At 35.8% G+C, this 24,427-nt stretch overlaps 2 protein-coding genes across 2 annotated transcripts in view; both read left to right on the top strand.

The window, feature by feature from the left end:
• The window catches only part of LOC129243050 (peptidoglycan-recognition protein LC-like), a 32,381-nt gene extending 13,863 nt beyond the window's left edge, over nt 1–18,518 (top strand). Inside the window, exons 2-5 of the mRNA XM_054880125.1 lie at nt 1,212–2,328; nt 15,254–15,421; nt 17,645–17,805; nt 17,916–18,518. Coding sequence (XP_054736100.1) covers nt 1,386–2,328; nt 15,254–15,421; nt 17,645–17,805; nt 17,916–18,296 — 1,653 coding nt within the window. The 5' untranslated portion in view covers nt 1,212–1,385 and the 3' untranslated portion in view covers nt 18,297–18,518. The remainder of the gene's footprint in view (nt 1–1,211; nt 2,329–15,253; nt 15,422–17,644; nt 17,806–17,915) is intronic.
• Nucleotides 15,396–23,860, top strand: LOC129243053 (peptidoglycan-recognition protein LC-like). The gene is made up of 3 exons (XM_054880134.1): nt 15,396–15,481; nt 18,700–18,855; nt 23,159–23,860. The coding sequence occupies exons 2-3, from the start codon at nt 18,748–18,750 to the stop codon at nt 23,561–23,563; spliced, it is 513 nt and encodes a 170-aa protein (XP_054736109.1). The 5' UTR covers nt 15,396–15,481; nt 18,700–18,747; the 3' UTR covers nt 23,564–23,860.
• Nucleotides 23,861–24,427: the final 567 nt, after the last annotated feature.

The following is a 24,427-nucleotide window of genomic DNA, read 5'->3' as shown; positions in this document are numbered from 1 at the left end:
GGTTACTACAGGGCATTTGAATTGACATGAATTGTCGCGTTAATCACATTTTTTAAAGGAATGCCTCAAAAATATTGTGTCAATATTTCAAGCCGATCGGAATGAAATTGACTAATTTATGAGTATTTGAACGTATGGTGCTTCAGGCCGAGTTTCTATACCTGCTCGACTTTACAGCGTTTTTCTGAGAATTGTTAGTTTTGAAATCTGTGTCGCCATACCTCAAAATCTATTTTGTTTAGTACTTCTGAACATAATTCATTTTATATTTGGATTTTTTTTTTATTTTAATAATGATTAGTCGTTATTGTAATTAGCCAATTTAGTTAAGCGAAATCCGTTAAACTCGTACAGAAAAAAATGCGCAACGCCTTCAAGAAAAAAATTATCAAAAATCAACGAAAATTTTGAGCTACTTCAAACTTTCACTTTATTGTACTAAAATTTAATGTGCTATAAAACTGTGTACCCACTTTTTTAATTCTGATCAAAAATTTTGAAATTTTGATGAAAGTTTTTGAGTTTTTTCGAGACCACAATTATTATAGTATTATTATATTTTAATAAAAAAATAATAATTAAAACCAAAAAAAAACATCAATAAATATATAGAGATAAAGATAAAGATAAAGATAAGAGTCGAAACTTGTCAATGACTGGTGTCTTTATAATATTTCGGAGAGATTATTTCTAATAATTATAGCTGTTCGGCACTGCTTTCTATAATGTAGGTACCTAGGTTGATCTGGAATCATGTTGTTTTTCTTTTACTTAAAATTTCCTGAACATAAATCCCGCAGAAACTTCACTTAATATTGGACAAATGAAAGGAAAAATCACGCTAGCAACACCCTTTAGACCCTCGAAAGGGAAATATTCTTATGTAGCAATAACTGGACTATCGCTCTAAGGGATAGGCAGGAATGCTGAGAGTGCTCTGTATTGAAAAAAATTGATTGAAATGCCATTAATGCAAATTAAAGTTGTCCTACATAAATCGGTTACTCAGACAGAAGGCTGAGAGACAAAGAGTTAATTTTTGCTTTCTGAATTGCAGAGAGAATAGCAATATTAGGCATCACTGTTAGTTGGGTATCCTAAAAATTATGAATAAGAAGCGTAATAATTACGTGTATGAAATATTTATTTTTATTTGAAATATGTATATATGGACATTTTTAAACATATTACTTTGTTTCTTTTTCTTACAGAGCCAGAGTGTGCTAATCAAGGATTACAAAATGTTGCCGGATATAAAATAATACTTGAGTGCAATAACTTGAAGCTACGGAAAATATGTAATAAATATAATAAAAACAAAAGTGTATGCCCGAGTATTTCAACAATATCAATTCAATTATTTCATACGTTGCTATTCGAAAAAAATGCATTTAAAGAATGATAATGAAATGAACTCAAATACGAATGTAACTGCAGCATTGAACACGAAACCGATAACAGCGAACCGAACTGATTTTAGTTCTACAGCAGCCAGAAGCTCGATAACAATAACTTCGTCAAATTCGTCGACTGACAGTTGCGCCTCATCAACCGATTCTGGTGTAATTATCACCGACAATAAAAGAACATGCAACAACAGTGTAGACATCAATGGCACAAGTGGCAATACCGCGAAAGATAACAACAGTAATAACGGCAATGACAGTGACGATATGCGAAGGCGCAGTGAAGAAAATTTGAAATCAAACAAAAATATTACAATAAACAATCAAAATGATAACAATAGCATAAATATAGAAAATGTAATCAATTTGCGACGGCACCGGCACTCCTCAAGTAGCAGAAGCAGCAGAAAGTCTTTCAATAATTGTTCGCCGGCAGTGTCCATACGCAGCAATACCATATCGATCATATCGATCGATGAAAATGACATCGACTCGAGTGTTGTCGACTCAGACTCGGACTTTGAGGGTCAAAACAGTAGCTATGTCGTTAAGAAGCTTGGGCAACAAACAACCTACGAGCCAAATCATCCTAATTTGCCGAATATCAATAAGGGTATGCAAGTGCTAAGTCAGACGATAAGTCCAGGTGCAATGCCCCCAACGGCCGGTCCGCTTTCTGAAACGATACTCAATGGTGGTACACTCTCTCCGCCTCTACTCGGACCCCCTCCTATGACGCCAAACACAGCGCAAATCGGTAGCATTGCACTCTCAAACTCAACAGATGTTACCTTCGGCGATAAGCATTTCTACGAGGGGCCAGTGACGATACAACAGTTTCTCATTGATAGTCGCGATAAATGGAAAAATGGTGAAGAAGGTGGAAATGATAATCCAAACTTCATAAATGTTTCTGATGCGGGTAAGTGCTGGTCAATTAAGATTGCAGATAGGTAGAGAGTATTTAGAACAAAATATTAATTAGTTAGGGTTAAATTGTGTATGTAGTCGATAAAGGGTGATCGGAATGGAGGTATCTTTCCCAATAGGGTTTTTTTGTCAGATAACGCGGGACTGCTGTCAAACTAAATACATAATTTTTTCAGTTTTCACTGACATTGTATCATAGAAAGATGGTACGAAAATCGACGCTCTGTAAAAAGTGTTCGTCTTGCGGTCAACAGCGATGAGGCCCATTTTTGGGTTTATGGCTACATCAGTAAGCAAAATTGCCGCATTTGGGCTGAAGAGCAACCAGAAAAGATGAATAGCCAGAAAACAACCGTTTGGTGCGGCCTATGAGCTGGAGGAATCATCGCTCCATATTTCTCCAAAGACGAGGCTATGATAAACGACCTTTTTATACCAAATATTGAAGCCAGTGATCTCTACAATATTCCAATAAGACGGCGCCGGCGCTACTTGCCGTACAGTCTGTAACACAATGGACCAGTTGATTGGCCACTGAGATCGTGTGATAGCACCCCTTTGGACTTTTATTTGTGGGTGTATGTAAAATTTAAATGCTTTGTGGATGAACCAGCTTCGATTACACATTGGAAGCCAACATTACTAAAGTTATTCACGAGATTTCAAAGAAGTCCTCCAGCGAGTCATTCAAAATTGATGTTTACGGCGCAGTTACTTCACCCATTGGTGAAGTATTTTCAAATTCTGCCGGTAACAGATTCCATCCCTTATTATCGTTCTTCTCCGCATTTTCTAAACTATAAGTTATTAACACACAGCCTATTTGCTTCGCAGCTTCCACTTGAGAGTTATAAAGGATTTTACAATAAGAGGTGTTATTTTGATATTCAAAGAAAAATGCTATTTTATAATATAAATGATCGGATGTTTATTTTATTATAAAGAGGAAGGTATGCCGTTAATAGTGGAAAATAACATCAGGCAAATGACCACCACGATCACGCTTACAGGGTAATATCCTTTTCATGAAAATTTCCATAACCGAATTGCAAAGTGGATGCCCTATGTCCTCGGTAGACTCACGAATTCCATCTTTGAGGTCTTAAATCGACCCTGGGCTGTTGGCGTAGACGTTCTCTTTCACCTGGCCCCAAAGAAAAAGTCACAAGGTGTTAAATCACAAGATCACGGTGGCCAATTGTGATCACCTCTTCGAGAGATAACACGGTCCGGAAAAGATCAATGGTTTCCTTGCTTGTGTGGCACGTAGCGCCGTCTTGTTGAAAATAAAAGCTGTCAAGATCAATACCATCCAATTCCGGCCATAAAAAATCGTTAATCATCTCTCGATAGCGATAGATAACACCTGTTATTGGAAAACCCTTTCAGTTCAATGCTTTCAGATAGTGTTGGCTATGTTATAATATTTTGTCTGCGCCAAATCCTGTTTAATCTGCTATTTATTTATCAGTCAGTGATGAGCAGCACTTGAAGATGATATACTTTTATTATGAACGATTTAACCAGTTAACTGTGATTGACGAGTATACTCGTCATGGAGAAGTGGCAAAATTTTGTGTATTGACGAGTATACTCGTCATGCGTATAAATTAGTGACCATTATTGGCTATTTAAATTACAATTTTTGAGAAAAACAACACATATTCTCAAATTTCAAGATGTTTAGAATATTTTGAGGCTATGCCGGAATAAAGCAAACAAATAGAAAATATAAACAGTTTGAGATGATGGCATGCTTCCCCGTATGCACTGGTTGAAAAAGTTCACCAGTTCGCATAATGAATTTATTTATGTGCGATGATAACGTTTTTTAGATGTTAACCTAAAAGGGGCAAAGGCAAAAGTCAAAAAGTGGATTTATAAACTAGAAAGCTAACTCGTAAGTGTCAGTGCATATCTTACCAAGTGTCGGCGGTTCTTATCAAATAAGCACAGTGCAACGTAAGAATTTCAAGTGCGTAAATAGTATAAAGTTGTCCAGAAGTTCTGTAAATTACTATTTTTTTATTTTTAGTTCATTTGTCCCCAATTTTATAAAATGAACCCATCTTTTTCATTCAATATCTTACCAGCGCAACTTACTCTGTGATTGACGAATATACTCGTCATAGCTCAATTCTGGCGACACAAAACTGTGCGCACTTTTAAATGGCAGCGCCACAGTTAACTGGTTAAATGTCTTTCTCGCGGAAGTGAGCTGCGATTTAGCCTTTGCTTGAGTTTTGTTTATTTTCTATAGTCGCAGCTAAGCCCATAAGCAGCAGTGGGCCGATACCCTCACAGTCAAGATAACTCATAAAAATGAAAAAATTGAAGAGGGCTTGGCATTGCTAGATCTCACAGAAATTAAGCGTGCATTTGTAATTTAGAAACTTGTATGTATGTACCTATTGAAGAATCTTTTATACCATATAAAATATTTAAAAATCGTCTCCATGTACACCTGTTTATATATGCATATGTATGTATGTATGTACGAAGCATCACTTGCTTCATACTTTATGGCGCAAATGGTAAATATTCTCATGTATTTTCTCAAAGCTTTCGTTGTTTTTGTGTGTTGCTCAATCATACCCGTACTCCCGTACATTTTTTGATTGGTTGTTATTTTTGGTCGTTAAGTATTTGCTGTTTTCTGTTGCATGCACACATGCATACATATGTACGCCATAAAATAACACACCTCTTCTTTTACGTTCTACTGGAAAAAATATTAAATTAATTACAAACGTACACATACTTCCACACACAGACATATCGGTTTTGTTTGTTTACGCGGATGTATGTTTGCAGAATGAGGCAGCAAATACATCTGTTTGTTGAAGCCGTAAATTGTTGATGAAATTTTGTGCTAATGAAATGCGAATATGCTAAATAGAGATTCTGGCTCATCACCTTTAAATCATGGAGATATATGTATGTATATATATACATATGTATGTAAAAGTACGTGTATAAGAGTAATAGGAAATTCTAAATGGCCCTCATTGATTTATGGAATCTGTGTAGGCAGACGATATTTGGAATGAGTACTTCCTCAAGGTTTTTAAATATGTAAATTCTAACATGTACGTATGCATGTTTGTATGTTTGTTCGGATAATTTCTTTCTACAGACACTTTTATAGATAAACAAAAATATTTAAATTCGTGTTAAAATTTATTTGCACTTTAAACTGTAGTTCACTGTAATCATCAGGTGTCGCTTATTCGGCCGCAAGAGACCGATACTAGTTTGGACCAGCTATGTTTGCGAATTCGAGGGTCACATGATTTTCTTCGTATTTGGGTTTCCCATATTATCATCTTTACCCCCTGAACGGAATTGTAGTGGACAGTGGGTAACGGGCTGACGAAATGAAATTACACGGAATGGGAGCAGGCACGGATTTCTTGCCGTCGGTTATTCTAGATTTGCTTAATAATTAGATTCATTTCTATTTTCTCCGTCGAGTTTAATACTCAGGGTTGCTTTTCTGATCACTTAAAGACAATCTGTTTGGTTATAAGTAACAGCAAATAAATTGGATTTGCACAAGGTTAGGTTAGGGGTATCTGGCTGATCTGAATAGCTTTCACATAGACCACAAGGGTCCGTAGTGTTACCAGTATTGATAGAGTCGTGTTAAATATAGTTCGTAATACATATTTTGGCGAGTTTTACTTGCAATAAACAGTTGAAAGTTTTGTCAACAATAACCTTTAAAGATGAAAAGTATACCGATCCCCCTCTCTTCTTCGCATAAATTCGAGGCTTCCCATATAGACTGTGCTTTCAGAGTTAGTTCCTCGTCTAGTTGTGTCTTCAAAACTGAGAGTGAGGAATATATGTTCGACGTACTCATTTTAGGCAAACGGGTACCTGCCTTATCAAGCTCGTCAATTCTCTCATTTCCCTCTAGAAAACCCACAAAATTTCAATAATTTAGAAAGAAGTTGTTTTCTACAATAACTCAACAACTAAAGAAACCCGCTCTTTGGATTGTTTTATCTACCACAGGAATAAGTTTCGTGTTTCATATATCTAAGTATTTGTATACAGATTGCATTAATATTTTTGAGGTTAACATAAAAAGTAGTCCAAAGAATTTTTGGCTATGTATTAAATCAAGAAAAAGGGCTTCTGGTATCTCTAAGACGTTACTGCTTACTCTATTAGTAATGCAACGAACTTATTTGCTGATTTCTTCTCATCTAACTTCGTGTCTCATGAAGATCTTGATGAAGAAGATTTGACAGCCATTCGCCAAAATTTCGTGAGGATATTTTTTTCTACGATGGTCTTTCTGTAATATTGCTTGTGGCTCTATGTTGCAATCTTTGCAAATAATTTTTAATATTTAAATCCTTAGCTGGAGGAATATTTATCGATGAATTGAGAATTTAGAAAAGCGGACATAAGAGCGATAATGCCAATTGTAGTCGTGAGATCTGCGTTACGAAGATTGCTATGCAGGCTTTCAGAGTGGATTCCAAATTGACTCGATATACACAAACTTCTCTAAAGCATTCGATAAAATCTCCAATACCATTTTAGCAACTATATTGGCATGCCTTGGTTTTCACTTGACTTGCCTTTGACTGGATTCGACCTTATTTAAAAAAGAGGGGTAGTGTAGTAGTTATCGATGCGGTTTCTTCGAAACAGCTCATATCCGCCTCTGATATACTTCCAGGTACACGCCCTTTGTTAATTGTTCTGTTAATTAATTATATCTGTTTGTTTTTCTCTTTTGCTAAATTTCTTCTCTATGCAAAAAATTTAAAAGTTTATGCTGAGATAAGAAATTCTAGGGACCCTACCGTCTTTCAGTCTGAGCTGAATAATTTATTGTCGTGGTGCCTTATGAGCCATATACAGGGTGAACGATATGAAGTGTTACCAACTTCACATTGCTTGTATCTGTAAAACAGCTCATGACATCATCGTCAAAATTGTTCTAATGACAGTTCAATATATTGTTTATAAGCCATCAGAAGCATTTGGGTCTCAGTTTTGTTGAATTTTGTTTTCGGTGATGGAATTCAAACGTAATAGTGTGATTGCGTTATATTTGGCTGAAAAATCACAGCCAGCCATTGTTCGTGAGCTCAGTCACCTCAAACTGAATAAAATGTTTGTGTATCGCACTATAAAACGGTACAATGATACTGGTAGCATTGCAAAACGCTATGGAGGTGGACCAAAAAAAACCGCAACAACGCCAGAAATGGTTCGGAAAGGGAAGGCTCGACTTGAACGGAATCCACGTCGAAGTGGAAGAAAAATGGCCAAAGAACTGAAAATATCGCAAGACAGTATTCGACGCATATTCAAAAATTAGCTCAAGATCAAGGCTTACAAGTTCCAAAAAGCACACGATCTTTCTCCTCAGCAAAAAACAAAGGTCGGTGCGAAAGAGCAAAGGAGTTGTTGCGCTTGCACGAACGTGGCGAATTTCCTAACATTGTGTTTTCCAGTGAAAAAAATTTCCCAATTCAGCAGTTCAAAACGATCGTATTTACTTGACCGAACGCTCACACAATACAAATACAAGAATTTGAGCCTAACTATGGCCACTCGAAGCAATTTCCCATCGCAAGTAATGGTTTGAGCCGCAGTGACCGCTGATGGACGCTCTCCAATCGTTTTTATCGAGTCTGGTGTCAAAGTAAATGCGACTTATTAGCGGGAAAATTTTTTAGAAACTGCTTTAGAGCTGTGGACACGCAAACATTTCGGTCGTAGACCATGAACGTTCCAACAGGACTCGGCACCGTCTCATAAAGCTCGCGTGAACCAAGAATGGTTCACACTTCATTTCGTCCACACAATGGCTTTCGAATTCGCCAGACGCAAATCCGATGGACTATTCCATCTGGTCCATTTTGGTGAGCAAGGTGAAAAAATCGATTATACGAGAATGGGCCAAAATACCTCAAGATCATATTCGTGCAGCATGCAACTCATTTTTTGACCGTTTGAAGGCTATAGTCAAGGCAAAAGGTGTATGTTAAAATTGTAATCACTTTTGAACAATTTTGTCTTTGAAGTCAATAAAAACTAATTTCACACAAAAAAGTTATGGTGTTTTGAATAGATAACACTTTATATGGTTCACCCTGTATATATATAATATATGTATATACATATATAGTTGATTCGAATTAGTTGCACTTAATTCGCGAGATAAGTAGTTAATGCCGATTGACGCCACCGCCTGTCTATGATATAAGAGCTAAAGTTAAGCCTGTTAATGCACGTTTCAGATGACGGTTTTTTTTGTTTGATACATTCAAACCAATGGATACGATGGTTAAATTTAATTGACTAGGATATAAGCTCCTTCTTTGAGTATCTAAACTATATAACGCGTATTGAAGTTTGATATCGTCTACTTGAACCAACAATTTTTACTGCTCAACTACCAATTTGAGATCGATTTTAAGCGAACAAAATTGGGTATGCAATACTTTTCATAGCAATTTAAGTCTATTACATGCAGGGTTGGGCATAGTGCAATAAATGATTTATATAATAAACGGATAGTTAAAACACTGAAACACTGATGATTTAGTAATAATGAAACCTTTATTTTAACTACCACTAAAAATTAGCGGTAGTGCAAAATGCCCAACCCTGATTACCTGCACGTTTTTAAATTGAATCTCATAAATTCTTTGTAATGAATATTGTTAAAACCAAGACTAATTGTAAGAGTCTACGAAAATTGTTTTATTTTATTCCTTTCAGTGCATTTATAGACACGTGGACTAAAGGGAGCTATTTTTTTGCTTTTTTATATTTGATTTTTATTTCATATAAGAATATACAGCGAAAATACACACAAAGAGCAATTTTTGGGGAAAATGTACATTTGCTTTCAAAATTTCAATAATAGGAATTAACTGATTTATAATTTGATTTATGATTAATTATTAATTTCAAAGACTTATAGCAAAAACCCAATACTGCAATCGGTTGATTCATTTTCGACTCATTTTTGACTCATGCCATGCAATCTCTTCGGAAATTTTGGGCTTGAAGCGTGTGGCAGCGAAAGTTGTTCCAAAATTGCGGAATTTTGACCAAAAACAACGTCGCATGAGCATCGCTCAGCAATTGTTGAATGACGTCACCGATGATCCAGATTAGTTTAAAAGGGTCGTAACTGGTGACGAATCATGGAATTGTTGGATGACGTCAACGATGATCCAGATTTGCTTAAAAGGGTCGTAACTGGTGCCGAATCATGGCTATATGGTTATGACGTAGAAACCAAAGCTCAATCGTCTCAATGGAAGAGTCCAGAAGAGCCAAGACCAAAAGAAGCGCGCCAAGTTCGATCAAATGTCAAGGTTTCGCTCACTGTTTTCTTCGATTACCATGGCGTAGTGCATAAGGAGTATTACCACGAAGTTATGCGCTGTTTGCGTGTAGCAATACGAAAAAAACGCCCGGAATTGTGGGAAAAAAGTTCGTGGCTTTTGCATCATGAAAATGCACCTGTTCGCTTATCTTTGCTGGTGAGATATTATTGTATTTAGCCAAAAACAACAACGTTATCATGCCTCAGCCACCATATCCACTAGACTTGGCCTCCTACGACTTTTTCCTGTTCCCAAGAATGCAAATACCTATGAAAGGACGGTGTAGCCGAATGACTGCCTTAGTATAACTTGACCGTTTTGTACGAGGTTGAGTCTTCTCATATCGACAGCGTTTCCAGAGCTAGTTCTTCATTTAGTTCCGTTTTCAGAAAGGAAGACGAATACCTGCCTTAGCGAGCTTATCGGCTCTCTCATTTCCTTTTATTTCTTTGTGTCCTGGTACTCAGTAAATAGTGGCCTGCCCATTTCCGCAGAGTTCATCCATTTTGTAGCTGCACTATTAAACTCATTCTACTTTTTAGTTCGATTAGCAAAAAATCGTGTTTTTTAGATTTTTTTTTCAACTATTTTTTATTTTTAGTATAATATATGTAGGTGTTTACGAGTAATATACTATTACACAACCGCACACTAAATACTAACCTCAATGGTGGTGTGGAAACTAAAATACCCAATTCATGTTTCTACCGGTGTGGCAATATTGGCAAATGCTATAAAAAATGCACATTTTTCAGCGCTCTCACGAGAAAAAGAGTTTCCCATCTAGTCATCTATGTTGGGTGTTCCGAGTCGATCAGATTTTTAGAAGCCAGTGAAAATTAAGCTCAAAGATTCCGTTACATACATACAACCCGAGCTAATAAAAGTGTGTTAATTATTCTATTTGTATCTTAATTTTTGTTATAATTTTGTTCTGAGGTAGTTGACTATGACTGATCGTTCGATTTGCTATTACTTCATTATAGGCCTCTTTGTCATTAAAATTTATTTTCTACTTTTTAGTTCGATTAGCAATAAAAGCGTGTTTTTTAGTTTTTTTAAACTATTTTTTATTTTTTACCTTTTAGTTCGATTAGCAAAAAAGCGTATTTTTTAGTTTCTTTAAACTATTTTTTTTTTATTATGAATGAAAATTATTGTTATCATTGCAGTCAGTGAATAAATGATTCGATATATTCGTGTTATATTTAATTCCTTTCTTATCGGCTGTGAGTCTAAAGCTATGCAGTTATCGGCCGTGATAAAGAAGTAATCGGGATGAAGAACTTATTTCGTGGAGGGAACCTGAGAAACTGATTTACAAGAATAAATAAAGATTTTTCGTTTTACAACCAAATTCACCTTACTTTTTGCCCACAGTAAAAAAAGAAAATATTAATCCTGGCAACCCTAATAAGGATAATGGAAAACTTTTATCAAATTATTGCATTGTCATCGGTCCTTGATAGGTGTGCAAAATTTCAAGTCGATCAGATTTTTAGAAGTCAGTGAAAATTAAGCTCAAAGATTCCGTTATATACATCATACATACAACCCGACCTAATAAAAGTGTGTTAAAAATAGAAATGTAGGAGTTCTTATATTGTAAAATATAATACAAACAAATGCTGTGCTCAGTTTCTTATTACATAACCAGTTAATCCAGTATTTTTTACTTCGTAAAATATTCTTATGCAGGTACATGAAATTCCTACAATTTGGGTATTTTCTACACATACACATTCACATATGACTTACTTATTAAGTAGTAAACAAGTTATATTTCCAAGCATGCAAGTGCTAATCACTAAATTTAAGTTCTGATAAAATCTATTGTTATTTAGGATCTTATCTTATTTAGCACTTAACTATTCAGTGGTATTTAATTGAAGTAAAGCAAAAGCCAGCGCGAAAATAGAAATTAATTAGACAATTTAAGATTTGCTTTTCTATTTTAATTGAGCTTCCAAAGTGTGTAAGCACGTCGCTGACAGCTCATATCAAAGATAAGTAGGTTTGTAGTGATTGTACATATTTTAGTGCGATGGTGCACTAGACGCTAATATAATTTTTTTATATTGAAATAGAAACAATGAAAACAGCAAGAGAATACCTAAATACGCTGTTTAAATAAATAAAATAAATAATTAACGCATACCCTTCTGGTGGGTGTTCGGTGTTTGGCCGAGCCTCTCCTCCTATTTGTGACATGCGTTTTGATGTTGTTTCACAAATGGAGGGACCTACAGTTTTAAGAGAACTTCGAACGGCAGATGGTTTTTATGAGGAGCTGTTTCATGACAGAAATACACTCGGAGGTTTACCATTGCCTGCCGAGCTGTTTAATAAACAAAATATGAAGGTATACTTTGAGGCTAAATTTTTCAGTGTCTAGTTTTACCCTGCTTTCCAGCTAAATGGCGATTCGTTTCTCCCAAAAAATATTGCCATTTCATTGTTCTCTACTTTTTTCGTGTTCGATTATAAAATACAATTGAAGTGGGTGGACTACGCTGTGCATTTTCTCTGTGATTGTCCTGCATTTGCTAGAGCAAGGCTACGAATTTTGGGTTCTTATGTCATGAGAATGTATGATATAATATTTTTATTTTATTTTCCAAAAAATATGGAAAATTCTCACAGTTCTAGCTACCTCTATGTCTCGTAGGCATCCTTATTTTATCCTATTTCTTCCTTTCTGTTACTTCTCTCCTTTCTTCTTTGACTATATACCCTTTTACTTTCCAGAGCTGTAAATGCAATGGGCTTTTAGGCTGAGTGTTTTACGAATTACCAAATCTCTCGCTGTTTTTGTCTCGGCTTTTTCAAATTTCAAAAAATTGCAATGCATGTACATATGTATATATTACATAAATTAAAGATAATTAGTCATATAAAGTGAATAAAAGGGGAATGAGTTTTGAAATAATGTGTACATAAATGTGTCATTGCGGTAACGCGTTCATTGACTCTTACTCACATTTGCATGGCATGTGCCATAAAATGCAACGGCCCATGCCAGGCAGAACTCATTGCACTCTCTATGAGTTAAGTAACCAACAAATAAAAAGTAAAAACAACACTTGGAAATGTGGTGATTGCTATAATTTGTATGCTAAAATTCGGATAGTAAACTTGAAATAAATTACGCACATCTCCCTGAGATGGAAATACGATTGCTAGTGTCTGAGAAGACATGAGTGAGTAACAGAAGCGGGTAGAGAAATGGAACCATTGTTTGGGTTTGTAAAGAGACTTTGAAATTCTATATTGGGCGAAGTAAAAAGTTCTGTAGGATGGTTCCATATGTTGAAGTCCACGCAAGTGGGGAAAGTTACTGATCGCCATTCACTTGGGAGTGGCCAAGACGATTCTTTTGCATATGGTTCAAGCAGCTCCCAACTCCCGGGATTAGCCCAAGTATCCTCTGAGTAGCTTCCGAACACCCGTTCGGGAGTGAGCTAAAGTGAGTAGGCGAAACATTCCAGGATAGCTGATTGTGCGCTGGATTTGGGACCCGCCACTTAAACCCTATTACTTAAATGTTCCTGTTACTTATGGAACACGATTATCAATTTCACTGCCCTGGATATCATTAATTTCACTACCCTGGATATCTTTGCAGTAGCACATCTTGTTAACCCAAATAAAGGCTTCGCGTTAAGATACGACAAATAATCGAATGAGGTTTGTAATGTAAAGTACTTTGCCTAAAAAGATGTATTGCCAGAGATTGCATTAGGTTAGGTTAAACGGGCTGCTCTTATAAAGAGTTCAGAGACCCAGTTATATCCCAATATCTCCTTAAACCGTCGCCATATTTTGACGAATCCACTTAAACTCTCAGAGATACTGATCAGAAACTATGGTCAATGAAGTAGCTCTTCAGAAATCTGGAGCGCATTCTCTGGAGTACGGCGCATAAGAAGTATTGAGGGGATTCTACTTACCCCGTCAACATTCTCATAAAAAGTTCGTTTCGGAGAGTCTCCGCAAGTTCCGTGTTTTTCATTCATCGAAATTTGGCTAAAGTGAATTCGATACTTTTCATGTGTCCACATTAGCACAACTACTGTTCTATCCTCAAATTGCGGAAATAGGAAGCCCAATACGGCTTGCAGGCTTAGGCACAAGATTAGTGTTCCAGGATTTCAGTTTCTACTTCATTTACCAATGTAAGCCACAGTGGTCATTAGATGGGCGTTCTTTTCTTTTAAATTGCGGCCTTATTAGGTAGTACAATAGTGATACTTTTAGGCATATTGAATTATTTTAAAGCGGCTTATGTGATAGGCAAAATATGCTACAAGGCATTTGCTTTCAATCATTTTAGGTACAATAGGGCATAAAATACCTTTGGGCAAACACTATCCAGCCGATTTAACTTTCAAAATAATTTAATCTAAATATGAATTATTAGGTTGTGTTACGTTGAACTTGGTTGATCCTCTACATCACAGATAGACCAGAAATGGATCCATAGAGATACCAAGCCTTAGTATGGATAATTTTAATTTAATTTTGATAATTTAAGTAGGACGCTAACTTTTTAATCTGCCACACTTTCTAAGATTGAAAGTGGTGCAGAACCTAAGCACTTTATTCGTGTTTTGCTACATAAGTGCAGGGAAGTGGCAGAAAGGTGTTGACCTCGTTACATATTGTGCATGTATCGTTTTGCTCTAGCCACAGCGAACCGTTAGTATCCCCACTACAAGTTTACACTTATTCCTGGAAAGAAATAAAATTTAGTTTGTAGACCTGACGTTGTGCCTGCGTAGTATGATTTTCGCGTTCCTGCATGAGCTGGTTCTTTCCCATCTTGAGTTCGCTTCTCGAATCATTGCTGCATCTAGTTATATTCAGTCGTTGTTTGCACAGACGTAGTTATATACCAGTAGATCTAGCTGCAGGAAGATTTACGCTTGCTTTGGCTTGTATATCCGTTTCTTTCAATTCCCTTGTGTCCAGGAACCCAGTATAATGTTGCTTTTTTCTTAGTTTCTAGGTCATCCATCCTGATCCGGCATAGTCGTACGCAGTGTGAGTTCATCATTTCTTCTTGGAGACCATATTATGCTTGTCATATTAGTAGGCTTGAATTTGTAACGACTGTCTTTATCGGTTATTCTTTGCGTTCTTTCTCTGATCCAATTCCTTTCTATAAAAATCAAACACTAGATATTAGAAAAACTATTCTCTCCCTCACTTTCTTCTATTATTTGATAAGTGGGGTGATTGACTCCCCATTGTTAATCGGGAAAATTTATTTCAATATTCGTCAGCGAAGCTCACGAAATCACGATATTTTCTAGTTAGGAATGGTTAAAACTAATTATGCTTTCAATGTTCCAATTTCTAGAACTTTGAGAAAATTTAACATGCCTTCAAATCGTACAGACCTAAATTTTATTCCCCAAAGTACTACTTCAGAGTGCTACTAAATTAATTGTTTAACTAGTTTCTAAGTATTTTCTGAAATTATATCTTTATAAAAAATTGCTACCATCTGCAATTACTGATTCATGTTACTCTTTCCATTTCCAGAAGACGCCACTAAAGCTAACAGCCCGAACGCACAACCCGAGACACAATATGAATTCATATTTAAACGACGTGCAGTCATCATCACTGGTGCAATAATTCTACTAACAATATTAATCGGGATAATCATAGTCACAGTGAATAACCTCACAAAAGAAAGGATTCGAAAAAGTAAGGTCCTCGGCGATGGCGACGATTCCAGAAAGCATATTCCAATCAATTCAACAATAGGTATTTTCTAATAGATGCAAAAATGTTGGTGCTCAGTGCGGCTTAGTTTTAAAACACACAAATACATACACAGATATTAGTTCCTAAAACACCTTAAGCCTTCCATAAAATAAATTAAAAATTAATACTTAGCGTACGCGAAGTTCATAACGGCAACAACAATAGGAACGTTTTTTTGTTTTTTTTTTTTTTGAAAACACGCAAACATACTGGATCACGATGGTTTGATTTTAAAATACTTACATCCATACAATTACATTCATTGTTCCATTGAAATCACATTAAGGGAAAGATAAATACAACATTGGAGTTTTTAGTTACACAAACTATGGTATCATAAAGAGCCAGCACCTTAGATTTGAGTGTGTCAAAGGCCTTAGCGGCAGCCACATCAATTTAACCTAATTAGGGCACGAAAACAGTACTACGGCACTCCCAGCTGTCGAAAAAAGATAAGAGTTTCGAATTTTTCGCGAAAATGGGCCTTTCTTTAGCCCACATTTAGTCATAAGTCGAATTCATTATCTTTCATCCAGTCATGATTGGGAATATGGTTTACGGTCATAATGAACTCATTCTCAGACTACCTATCCATCATCATCATCTATCAGCTCTTTTTGAGTAGATGAAATTGCAGCCATCCTGCAAGGCTTCCCTTTTCCTTGAATGGCGGAATAACCGCTTACGCGATTTTGGCCGAGTTTAACAAAGGTTCTTTCTCAGGGTAGAATGAAGTGAAGCCATGTCCTTCATTACCTGATCTTTCCAACGCAAAGCAAGCCTTCCATCACCTCTGCTCCACAACCTAAATTTATTATATTTGTTCGTCAATGAGGTGGCATTACAACAGGAATAAAAATAAAATAAGTAATTGGCGCGTACACTTCTGTTAGGTGTTTGGCCGAGCTCCTCCTCCTATTTGTGGTGTGCATCTTGGTGTTGTTCCACAAATGGAGGGACCTACAGTTTCAAGCCGACTCCGAACGGCAGATATTTTTATGAGGAGCTTTTTCATGGCAGAAATACACTCGGAGGTTTGCCATTGCCTGCCGAGTGGCGACCGCTATTAGAAAAATGTTTTTATTAATTTTGCTTTCACCGAGATTCGAACCAACGACCTCTCAGTGAATTCCGAATGGTGATCACGCACCAACCCATTCGGCTACGGCGGCCGCCCAACAGGAATACGAATCGGTGTTTATTTAATAAAGTGTTCAGAGATTCCAATTCAGTACAAGAATACTTTTTTGCTACCATTTTTAACAAATGGATTTATTTTTTTTTCGCTTTCTTTACCTTCTTAAATGGAACCTTTTCTAACCTTTAATGATTGAAACCTGACTAATTGTTAAGTCGAAAATTGTTGATACTTTTAATATATTCTCTTTATCGGAAATTTTAAAACCATTCGTTGTGTGCCAGAGGTTATTATTCCGTAAGCGGTCCTGTTTTATGTCATGCCAAAATTTTTTTAAGATGAGACATCTTGTTTGCAGGCTTGCCAATGAATTTGGCATCGATCCGGTATCCGACATGTATCACACATACATATGTATATATGTGTTGATTGCTATATTATCACATTCAAGTAAAAGTTTGTAAAATTTCCATTAAAAAAGTTCGATTTTGCGTTATTCATTACAATTGAAGCGCAACAAATGTTGCATAATTCCAAATTGGTACTATCACGTGTTGTGCATGTTATACATATATTTGTACAATATTCCTCTGCAATAACGACGCAACTTAAAATTCCATGTATTTAAATTATATAGCGGATTAGGCTGATAATTAAAACTATTTTTCTGTGTCATATCAACATAAGTACATATGTTTACCTGTTGCCCATCGGACGGGGGTGCAATTGTTCGAAGGCAATTGTATTATTGCTGAATTATGAAACGCGAAAACTTTATTTAGTTCTACTCGGAATTATTATAATTTGAGTTGCGTCATTTTTGCATAGGATTATCGATATGTCGTCTTTTGTGAATTGTACATTTATTTATAAAAGAATCATAATTGTGAAAGTGAATTGCAGGCAATTTCATTGGAGCACCAACCTAAAGCCAAAAGTTAAGTTGAATGGAATTAAATGTGTTTAAGCTAAATTATTATAATAATAATACCATGAGTTTAACCCCCTTTATATTTTGTTTTCAGAACCCCTGGAAGATAGCAAGTACATGTTTAATGGCACACTGTTGATAGTCAGCAAAGACGAATGGTTTGCTGAGGCTGTGAAAGATGACATTGATAAATTAAAATTGCCAGTACCGCGCGTCGTTATCTCTCATACTGCTTCAACAATTTGTGAGAATAAGGTAAGTGCTCAAAAATTGTTCGAGCGAGCGCATAACTTATAACGCATTAATTAATTTATTCTCTCTTCTATCCCTTTCTTTCTCTCGAACAACCTTTGTCTTTTGTGCAGGTTCAGTGTGATGCACGCGTGCAAAGTGTACAAGCCTTTCATATACATTCAAATGGCTGGAGTGATATTGGTTATAATTTTCTAGTTGGCGGAAATGGTTTAGTGTATGAAGGGCGTGGCTGGTATGAAGAAGGTGCCCACACTAAAGGCTATAATAAAGACGGCATTGGCATAGCTTTTATCGGCACCTTCAATGAAGAAGTACCTACAGCGAATGACTTGAAAGCAGCTCAATTACTTATTGAAGAAGGGGTGAAGTTGGGTGTGCTCGCACAAGATTATCGTCTCTATGGAGCGCGGCAGCTGAGCGGCACCGAAAGTCCTGGAAAAGCACTCTATAGCATAATCACAAAATGGCCACACTGGAGTAGACGCATTTGAGTGTATAGAAATTAATAGACAATTTGCAATATCCAATGGCTATGTATATACTAAGTGTATAGGACAAATCGAGTTAACTATTCAAAATTTTAAATTTTTTTATATATTCCATATAATTGTATATTTTATGCTCTAAATGTTAATGCCCACTTGCTTACATTTGTACATTTGTCTAATATATGTTTTTAACAAAAAAAAATATATTTAATTAGTTATTTAAAATCTTTAGTGTGTTTGTATGCAATGTTTGTTATATGTGAATATGTAGACAGGGACTAAAAGGAGTGTCTTTGAAAATGTCAGAGCAACCGAGATTTTTGTAAGAAAAATTTTATAGAAATGTCATATTACATATTTCATATTATATCATATTCATATTCAACCTACCTTGTATTTCTTACAGCGGATGATAATGTGGGTGGCGGCAAGATATTGCGAATAGTCCCACGCGATGCCTGGTTGGCACAACCTCCATCAGCTGCTCTTGTACCTCTGGCAACGCCTGTCAGTAAGGTCATTGTACTTTCCACACTCACTGAAGACTGTGAAACACAAGCAAGTATTGTTCATATGTTCGCTCATTTAAATTAAAATTCGTATAAGTACTGTCACTCATAAAAGTGAGTTTTCCACCCTCAAACGAGCTAACATCAAGATAATCACAAAATAATAGTTAATTCACATAAAGTAAATAAGACCTGATGCACACACGCCTCAAGTGCTTTGATTTGCTAGGTATTTTGAATATTCACGTCTACGCATGTATTGATATTTTTTCAATAAGAAGGTTGCTGCACACAGGTTATGTTAATGAGTCCCGTAAAACGAACTCAATGTCGGCCTAAACAAAATGAGGCTGATGCTGGTAGTACGAGTCGGTTATAGTGGTATCTCGACAAAAATTTATAATCTTTTATTCTTCCTTCGTTAGATTTCAACAAAAGCTTCCATGTTTCCTTCTAGGAGGGACTGGTGAAGAGACAAATTAAGTGAAGAGAATTTCGTTTATTTCGAGTCAAAAACATAATTACTGTTTTCACAGACCACTTAGAATTATTAAATGAATTTAAAAAATTTATAAAAAACATTCTTTGAAACTGAAAAGTCCAGCAGAATAGAACTCGAGATCTCATTGTATTCTCTTAGAGCGCGGGTAGTAGGAGCATTACGCGCATAATTCGTGCTAAGAATTTTAAGAGGAAATTGGTAAATATTGCCTAGAGATCTAGTGGGAATATGAAAGTGAGTGCTACGTAATAGGGATGAACAATCAATTTATCCTTTAGTTACACTAAAAACAAAAGACAGTGAGAGTGCAGACCTTCTACTCTCTAGAGACTTTAAGGGAATTAAAATCAAACGGGAATTATAGGAAGGGATACGATTTGAGAATTTTAACGCCCGGAGAGCATGTTTAAGGAACAAGGTCGCCAGATAAATGTTGCATATTCTAATCTAGAGCGAAGAAATGAAGTAAAAAGTAATTTGTGAATGTAAAGGTCCGAGAACCTTGATCTATTACGCCGTATAAAACCTAAAGTGACTGTTGAATGAAAAATGGGAGTCAAAAATCACACCTAGATCTTTGAATTCATTAGGAGATTGAAGTACAGCATTATCAATGTTATAAGATGACTGGAAAACGTTTTGAGTTTTGGCGAAAGTGACATGAAAATATTTCTTAATATTTAGAGAGATGCCAAAGTTACTGCAGTAGCGAAGGAACGCATTAATTTCCGTTTTCAACATAGGAACATCCTCATTTTTTCTGATAGAGGCATACAAAAGAAAGTTGGCAAATGAAAAGCAGGTACTAATATCATTAATAAATAGAACGAAGAGGAGAGTCCCTAAAATACTGCCCTATGACACTCCTGAAGATGAAGATCTATATACATCGATATCGATCGGTCCAAATGGATAAAGGTGTGTGAATAGGTATGGATGGGTATTCTCTACCATCTTTCAGGCTAATGTACTAGAACACCTCGAAGCGCTTAAATTGCAAAGAGATACAAAAATCATGCGTATTTTCAGATAACCAGATACTTTTGTCGTGACCAGCGGCAAATTCAAGAATAGTATGAAATCGCAGGGTGTAGTTGAGCTCGATTACCAAATTAATAGACAGCTAGCTCATCTATGAAATACGAGTATATGAAATAATAGTGAATTTCAATAGAACGAGACAGTAGAAATTCAAGCAGATGCAGGACTTCGCTTCACACACTAATTGAGATTTGGTACAGGCGGACACTACTGTAATCTTTTAGGTAGTCGTATTAAAAATGTTGAATTAAAGAAATAACTCTTCCCTAACCCATAGAAATATATAGGCATAGCGAAAATTTTTTCGCAATTTACCCATTATTGCGAAAAATCTATTGACAGGCTGTGTATCTCCTACAATACCGTTTTTATGTTAAATTAGGTAAGCGGATGGGTGAGCGATAAACGATTCCACTATTTCCGCCGATTTCTTTAGTATTTTTGCCTTATGTATGACGCGCTCGACGCCTCGCTTAAAGGTTTTGAATAAACGAAGATCATTTGCCTATATCATTTGCTATTTTGTCAATACTTTCCTTGTCATGTAAAACTTCATACTTTGGAACCCATCAGAATCAAAAACAGTTTTCTATATTAATTATAGAATATATTCAAATTCCATAGCGAACTTTTGAAAAAAAGCCAAAACACAGAAGACTTACACAAAATTAGTATTGTCACTTCAGAATACCTAGCCCCCTTTTTTTTGCGGGTGAAGTAGGGTTCAAAATGCCTTCACACACTAAAACAATCCCTCCTCCTCTTTTGGGGAGACTCCCTTCCCGAGACTAGTTTCTGTTACTTCAGGAGGGCCCAGAACGGTGGCCATGAAATGGACCAGTTCTATTCACCCACGTCTAGGTCCACCATAGTTGTAACTAGCTTGATGCTATAGGCTCGCCTTCTGAAGTCCCTATCTGTGAGGTTCGTCTTCATCCTTTTTCTCCGTAATACGCCTTCAACGTATCTTTTAACCATTTTACAGTTAATTCGCAGAGACTTTGATTCACTCTAATCAACACGTACATATCATTTTGTAGTAGTGCTGAGGCAGTCTAGATGAGACGCAAAATCTGAAACTGGGTATAAAAAGATTAAAGTGTTAAAGTGAATTCATTTTTCATTTAATTTATTTATTTAGCAATTTATTAGTACAATAACATCATGAATTGAACTTTTATAGTACCCTAAAGATAATAAGTCGGAAGAAATACAAGGTAATATGATTGTATACTAGACTAAGATATATGCATATGGCATATATACTTTTATATATATGAATTATAAATAGAAAGTATAGAAAAAGAACATCCTTGAAATTATCTGCTTAGGTGCCTTATTCAAACTTAACGCATGGGCTGAAAAGTTCCACGCTTAACAAAGAAGAGACTTTTTTTGTTCAAAATCAGCCTTGTTCATCAACGTAATTTCCATCAAGAACAACGTAACGATTCCAGCGCCGCTCCAACATTTCAATACTACTTTTGTAGAACGTTTTATTTTTTGCCTCAAAATAGGCCTTCATTTCGGCAATAACCTCTTCATTCGAGTGAAATTTCTTACTGGCGAACACTTTTTTAAAGTTTGCGAACAGGCAGTAATCGCTGTGAGGCAAATTTGGTGAATACGGTGGAGTGGGGGCATTTCAAAATTCAATTCATGTAATTTTTTCACGGTGCGTTGTCTTGACGAAACCAAATTTTTTTGTTTGCCATATGCGAACGTTTCTGTGCAATTTTAGCCTTCAAATGCTCCAATAACGCAATATATATGCACTGTTGACGGTATTTCTTTTCTCAAGATAGTCGATGAATATTACACCACACACAACACAAAATGCCGAGATCGTAACCTTTCCAGCCGATTGTTGTGCTGTTTGAACGAGGTTCACCAGTTGCTTTCCACTCAGATGACGATCGATTTGATTCTGAAATCATGTGATTGATCCACGTTTCATCCTTCGTCGCATATGTGAAATACTGCTCAGAATCATCAACACGTTCTTGTTTTTAGTCAACAGTGAGCAAACGCGGCATCCACTTTGAACAGAACTTTTCATAGTCAAATGCTCATGCCATATAAAGCCAACACTTTTTTTTGATATCTTTACGATGTCAGCTAACTCACGCAACCTCACTTCTCCATCATGCAAAACGATTTTGTGAATTTTTTTTATATTTTCTGGTATTATCTCTACGACCACGTTTGAAGTCAGCATCGTTTTATTATTTTTTCTGCTAGAGCGAAGTCCCCATAACACTTTTCAAGCCATTGGTTTGCTTCATCGATATTTTTCCCATCAAGAAGAAGTATAAAATTAGAACACGAAATTCTTTTTGATTCATTGTTTTGAAAATATCAGAAGTAGCGTCACTCTTAGCACAATATCTCACGATCTAATAAATATAATAGCATGCAATTTTAACAGCTGTCTTTTATGGTTAGTGCTAACTGAAAAAGAGATGAATGCATTAAAAGTAGTGCCATTAGGACCGGGAATTTTTCAGCGCATATGTTAAGTTGGAATAGAAAAATAGAGTTTCTCATTTTCATGTATCCAGATATTTCAAGAGCATTAGCTATTAAATTAGGCTAAAACTTTCCTATTATGGTTCTCATTAATCTCGGAGCACATTTTCTTACCACACCATTATAAATAGGGATATTTCATGGAATTTTCGTACATATTCATGTGCAAAAGAATAAGCGCTAAAAAGTGCATACACACTTTAGTGAGTGACTGTGCCCAATTACATATATTTATATGTATACTCATTACATTTTAACAACTGGCAACCTTTTTCGTTTTTCAGGCTATGTGCGTCTATCGTGTACGCATGACACAAACGCTAAACATCGAATCTCAAAATCATGATGATATTATTTACAACTTTCTAATTGGCGGCGATGGTAGTGTATATGAGGGGCGTGGTTGGAATGTAACCGGTGCACATCTGCGCGGCTTCAATTCGGACAGTATTAGTTTTGCCTATATTGGTACTTTCAAAAAACAAAAACCATCGGAAAAGCAAATGGATGCCACAAAATTGCTCCTGAATGAAGGTGTACGCTTGGGCGAACTCTCCCCAGATTATAAGATATATGGAGCATATATGTTGGACCCGACTTCGACAGATGCGAAAGCAGATGAGTTGTACAACAGCTTCAAGGGTTGGCCACATTGGTCTGATAATAAATATGTAGAAAAAGCTCGTTAAAATTTTGCATTAGTTTGGAAAATATAAAATATGTATCAAATTTTTGTAAGAAAATAAATATTTTTTTGTTTTTAAGTTAGGACCACGACATATTTACTTAGTTAGATATCACTCTGAAGTGGAATTAGTTTTATAGTCTGTTTAAATGGTTGCTATAGAGTTGTCTAAAATAAAAAGTGCAATATAAGAAATGTAGTAAGAAACCGATATTAGCAGATTTGTTGAATTCTATCTATTTCGAATATATTTTAATAGCATTCATTTCATTTCATTTAGTGTCCAAATTCATTTTAACATAGGAGTTTACACAGTTATGATAAAATTAGATTATTTAGCATTATCCTAACATACATTTGTATTTATCTAGGAGTTTAAAACTTATTTTTCTTTTGATTATACAATAGGTTATCATTATTATTTGAAATGTCTTTGGCATAATTTTAAAACTTATTTATATTCTCCCAAAAAGGGCTTAACTATGTAAAAAGGCTTGTTGCTGCTGTAAAAAGGCAGCTCATTTTTAACAATTGGATAATTGTATTCATTTTACTGTTGCACTGTTTTTCATTAATTTTCTTGTTATTTGCGAGCGAATTTCCCCTGCAGAGCCGTCCTCTTGTTTATTCACTGGTTATCGCACAGCCAAAAATACTCGTGCGGATGTCATAATCTCTTGATCTATTATACTTGAAGGAAAAATAGTATAGAGCAAATAACCTAACTGTAAATAATTTTTGGTTAAATCCAATACGTAATTTTTAAGCATCAAGGCAATCATTTTAAAGAATCTCATCACCTTATTCTAACACGATGTAAAATCAAGATCAAGAAAATTTGAAATATATTCTGTCAAAAAAATATCGG

This window comes from Anastrepha obliqua, chromosome 3 (genome assembly GCF_027943255.1).
Source record: "Anastrepha obliqua isolate idAnaObli1 chromosome 3, idAnaObli1_1.0, whole genome shotgun sequence".
NCBI lineage: Eukaryota > Metazoa > Arthropoda > Insecta > Diptera > Tephritidae > Anastrepha > Anastrepha obliqua.
The sequence above is the reverse complement of the archived record's forward strand: the minus strand, read 5'-3'. Positions and strand labels throughout refer to the sequence as shown.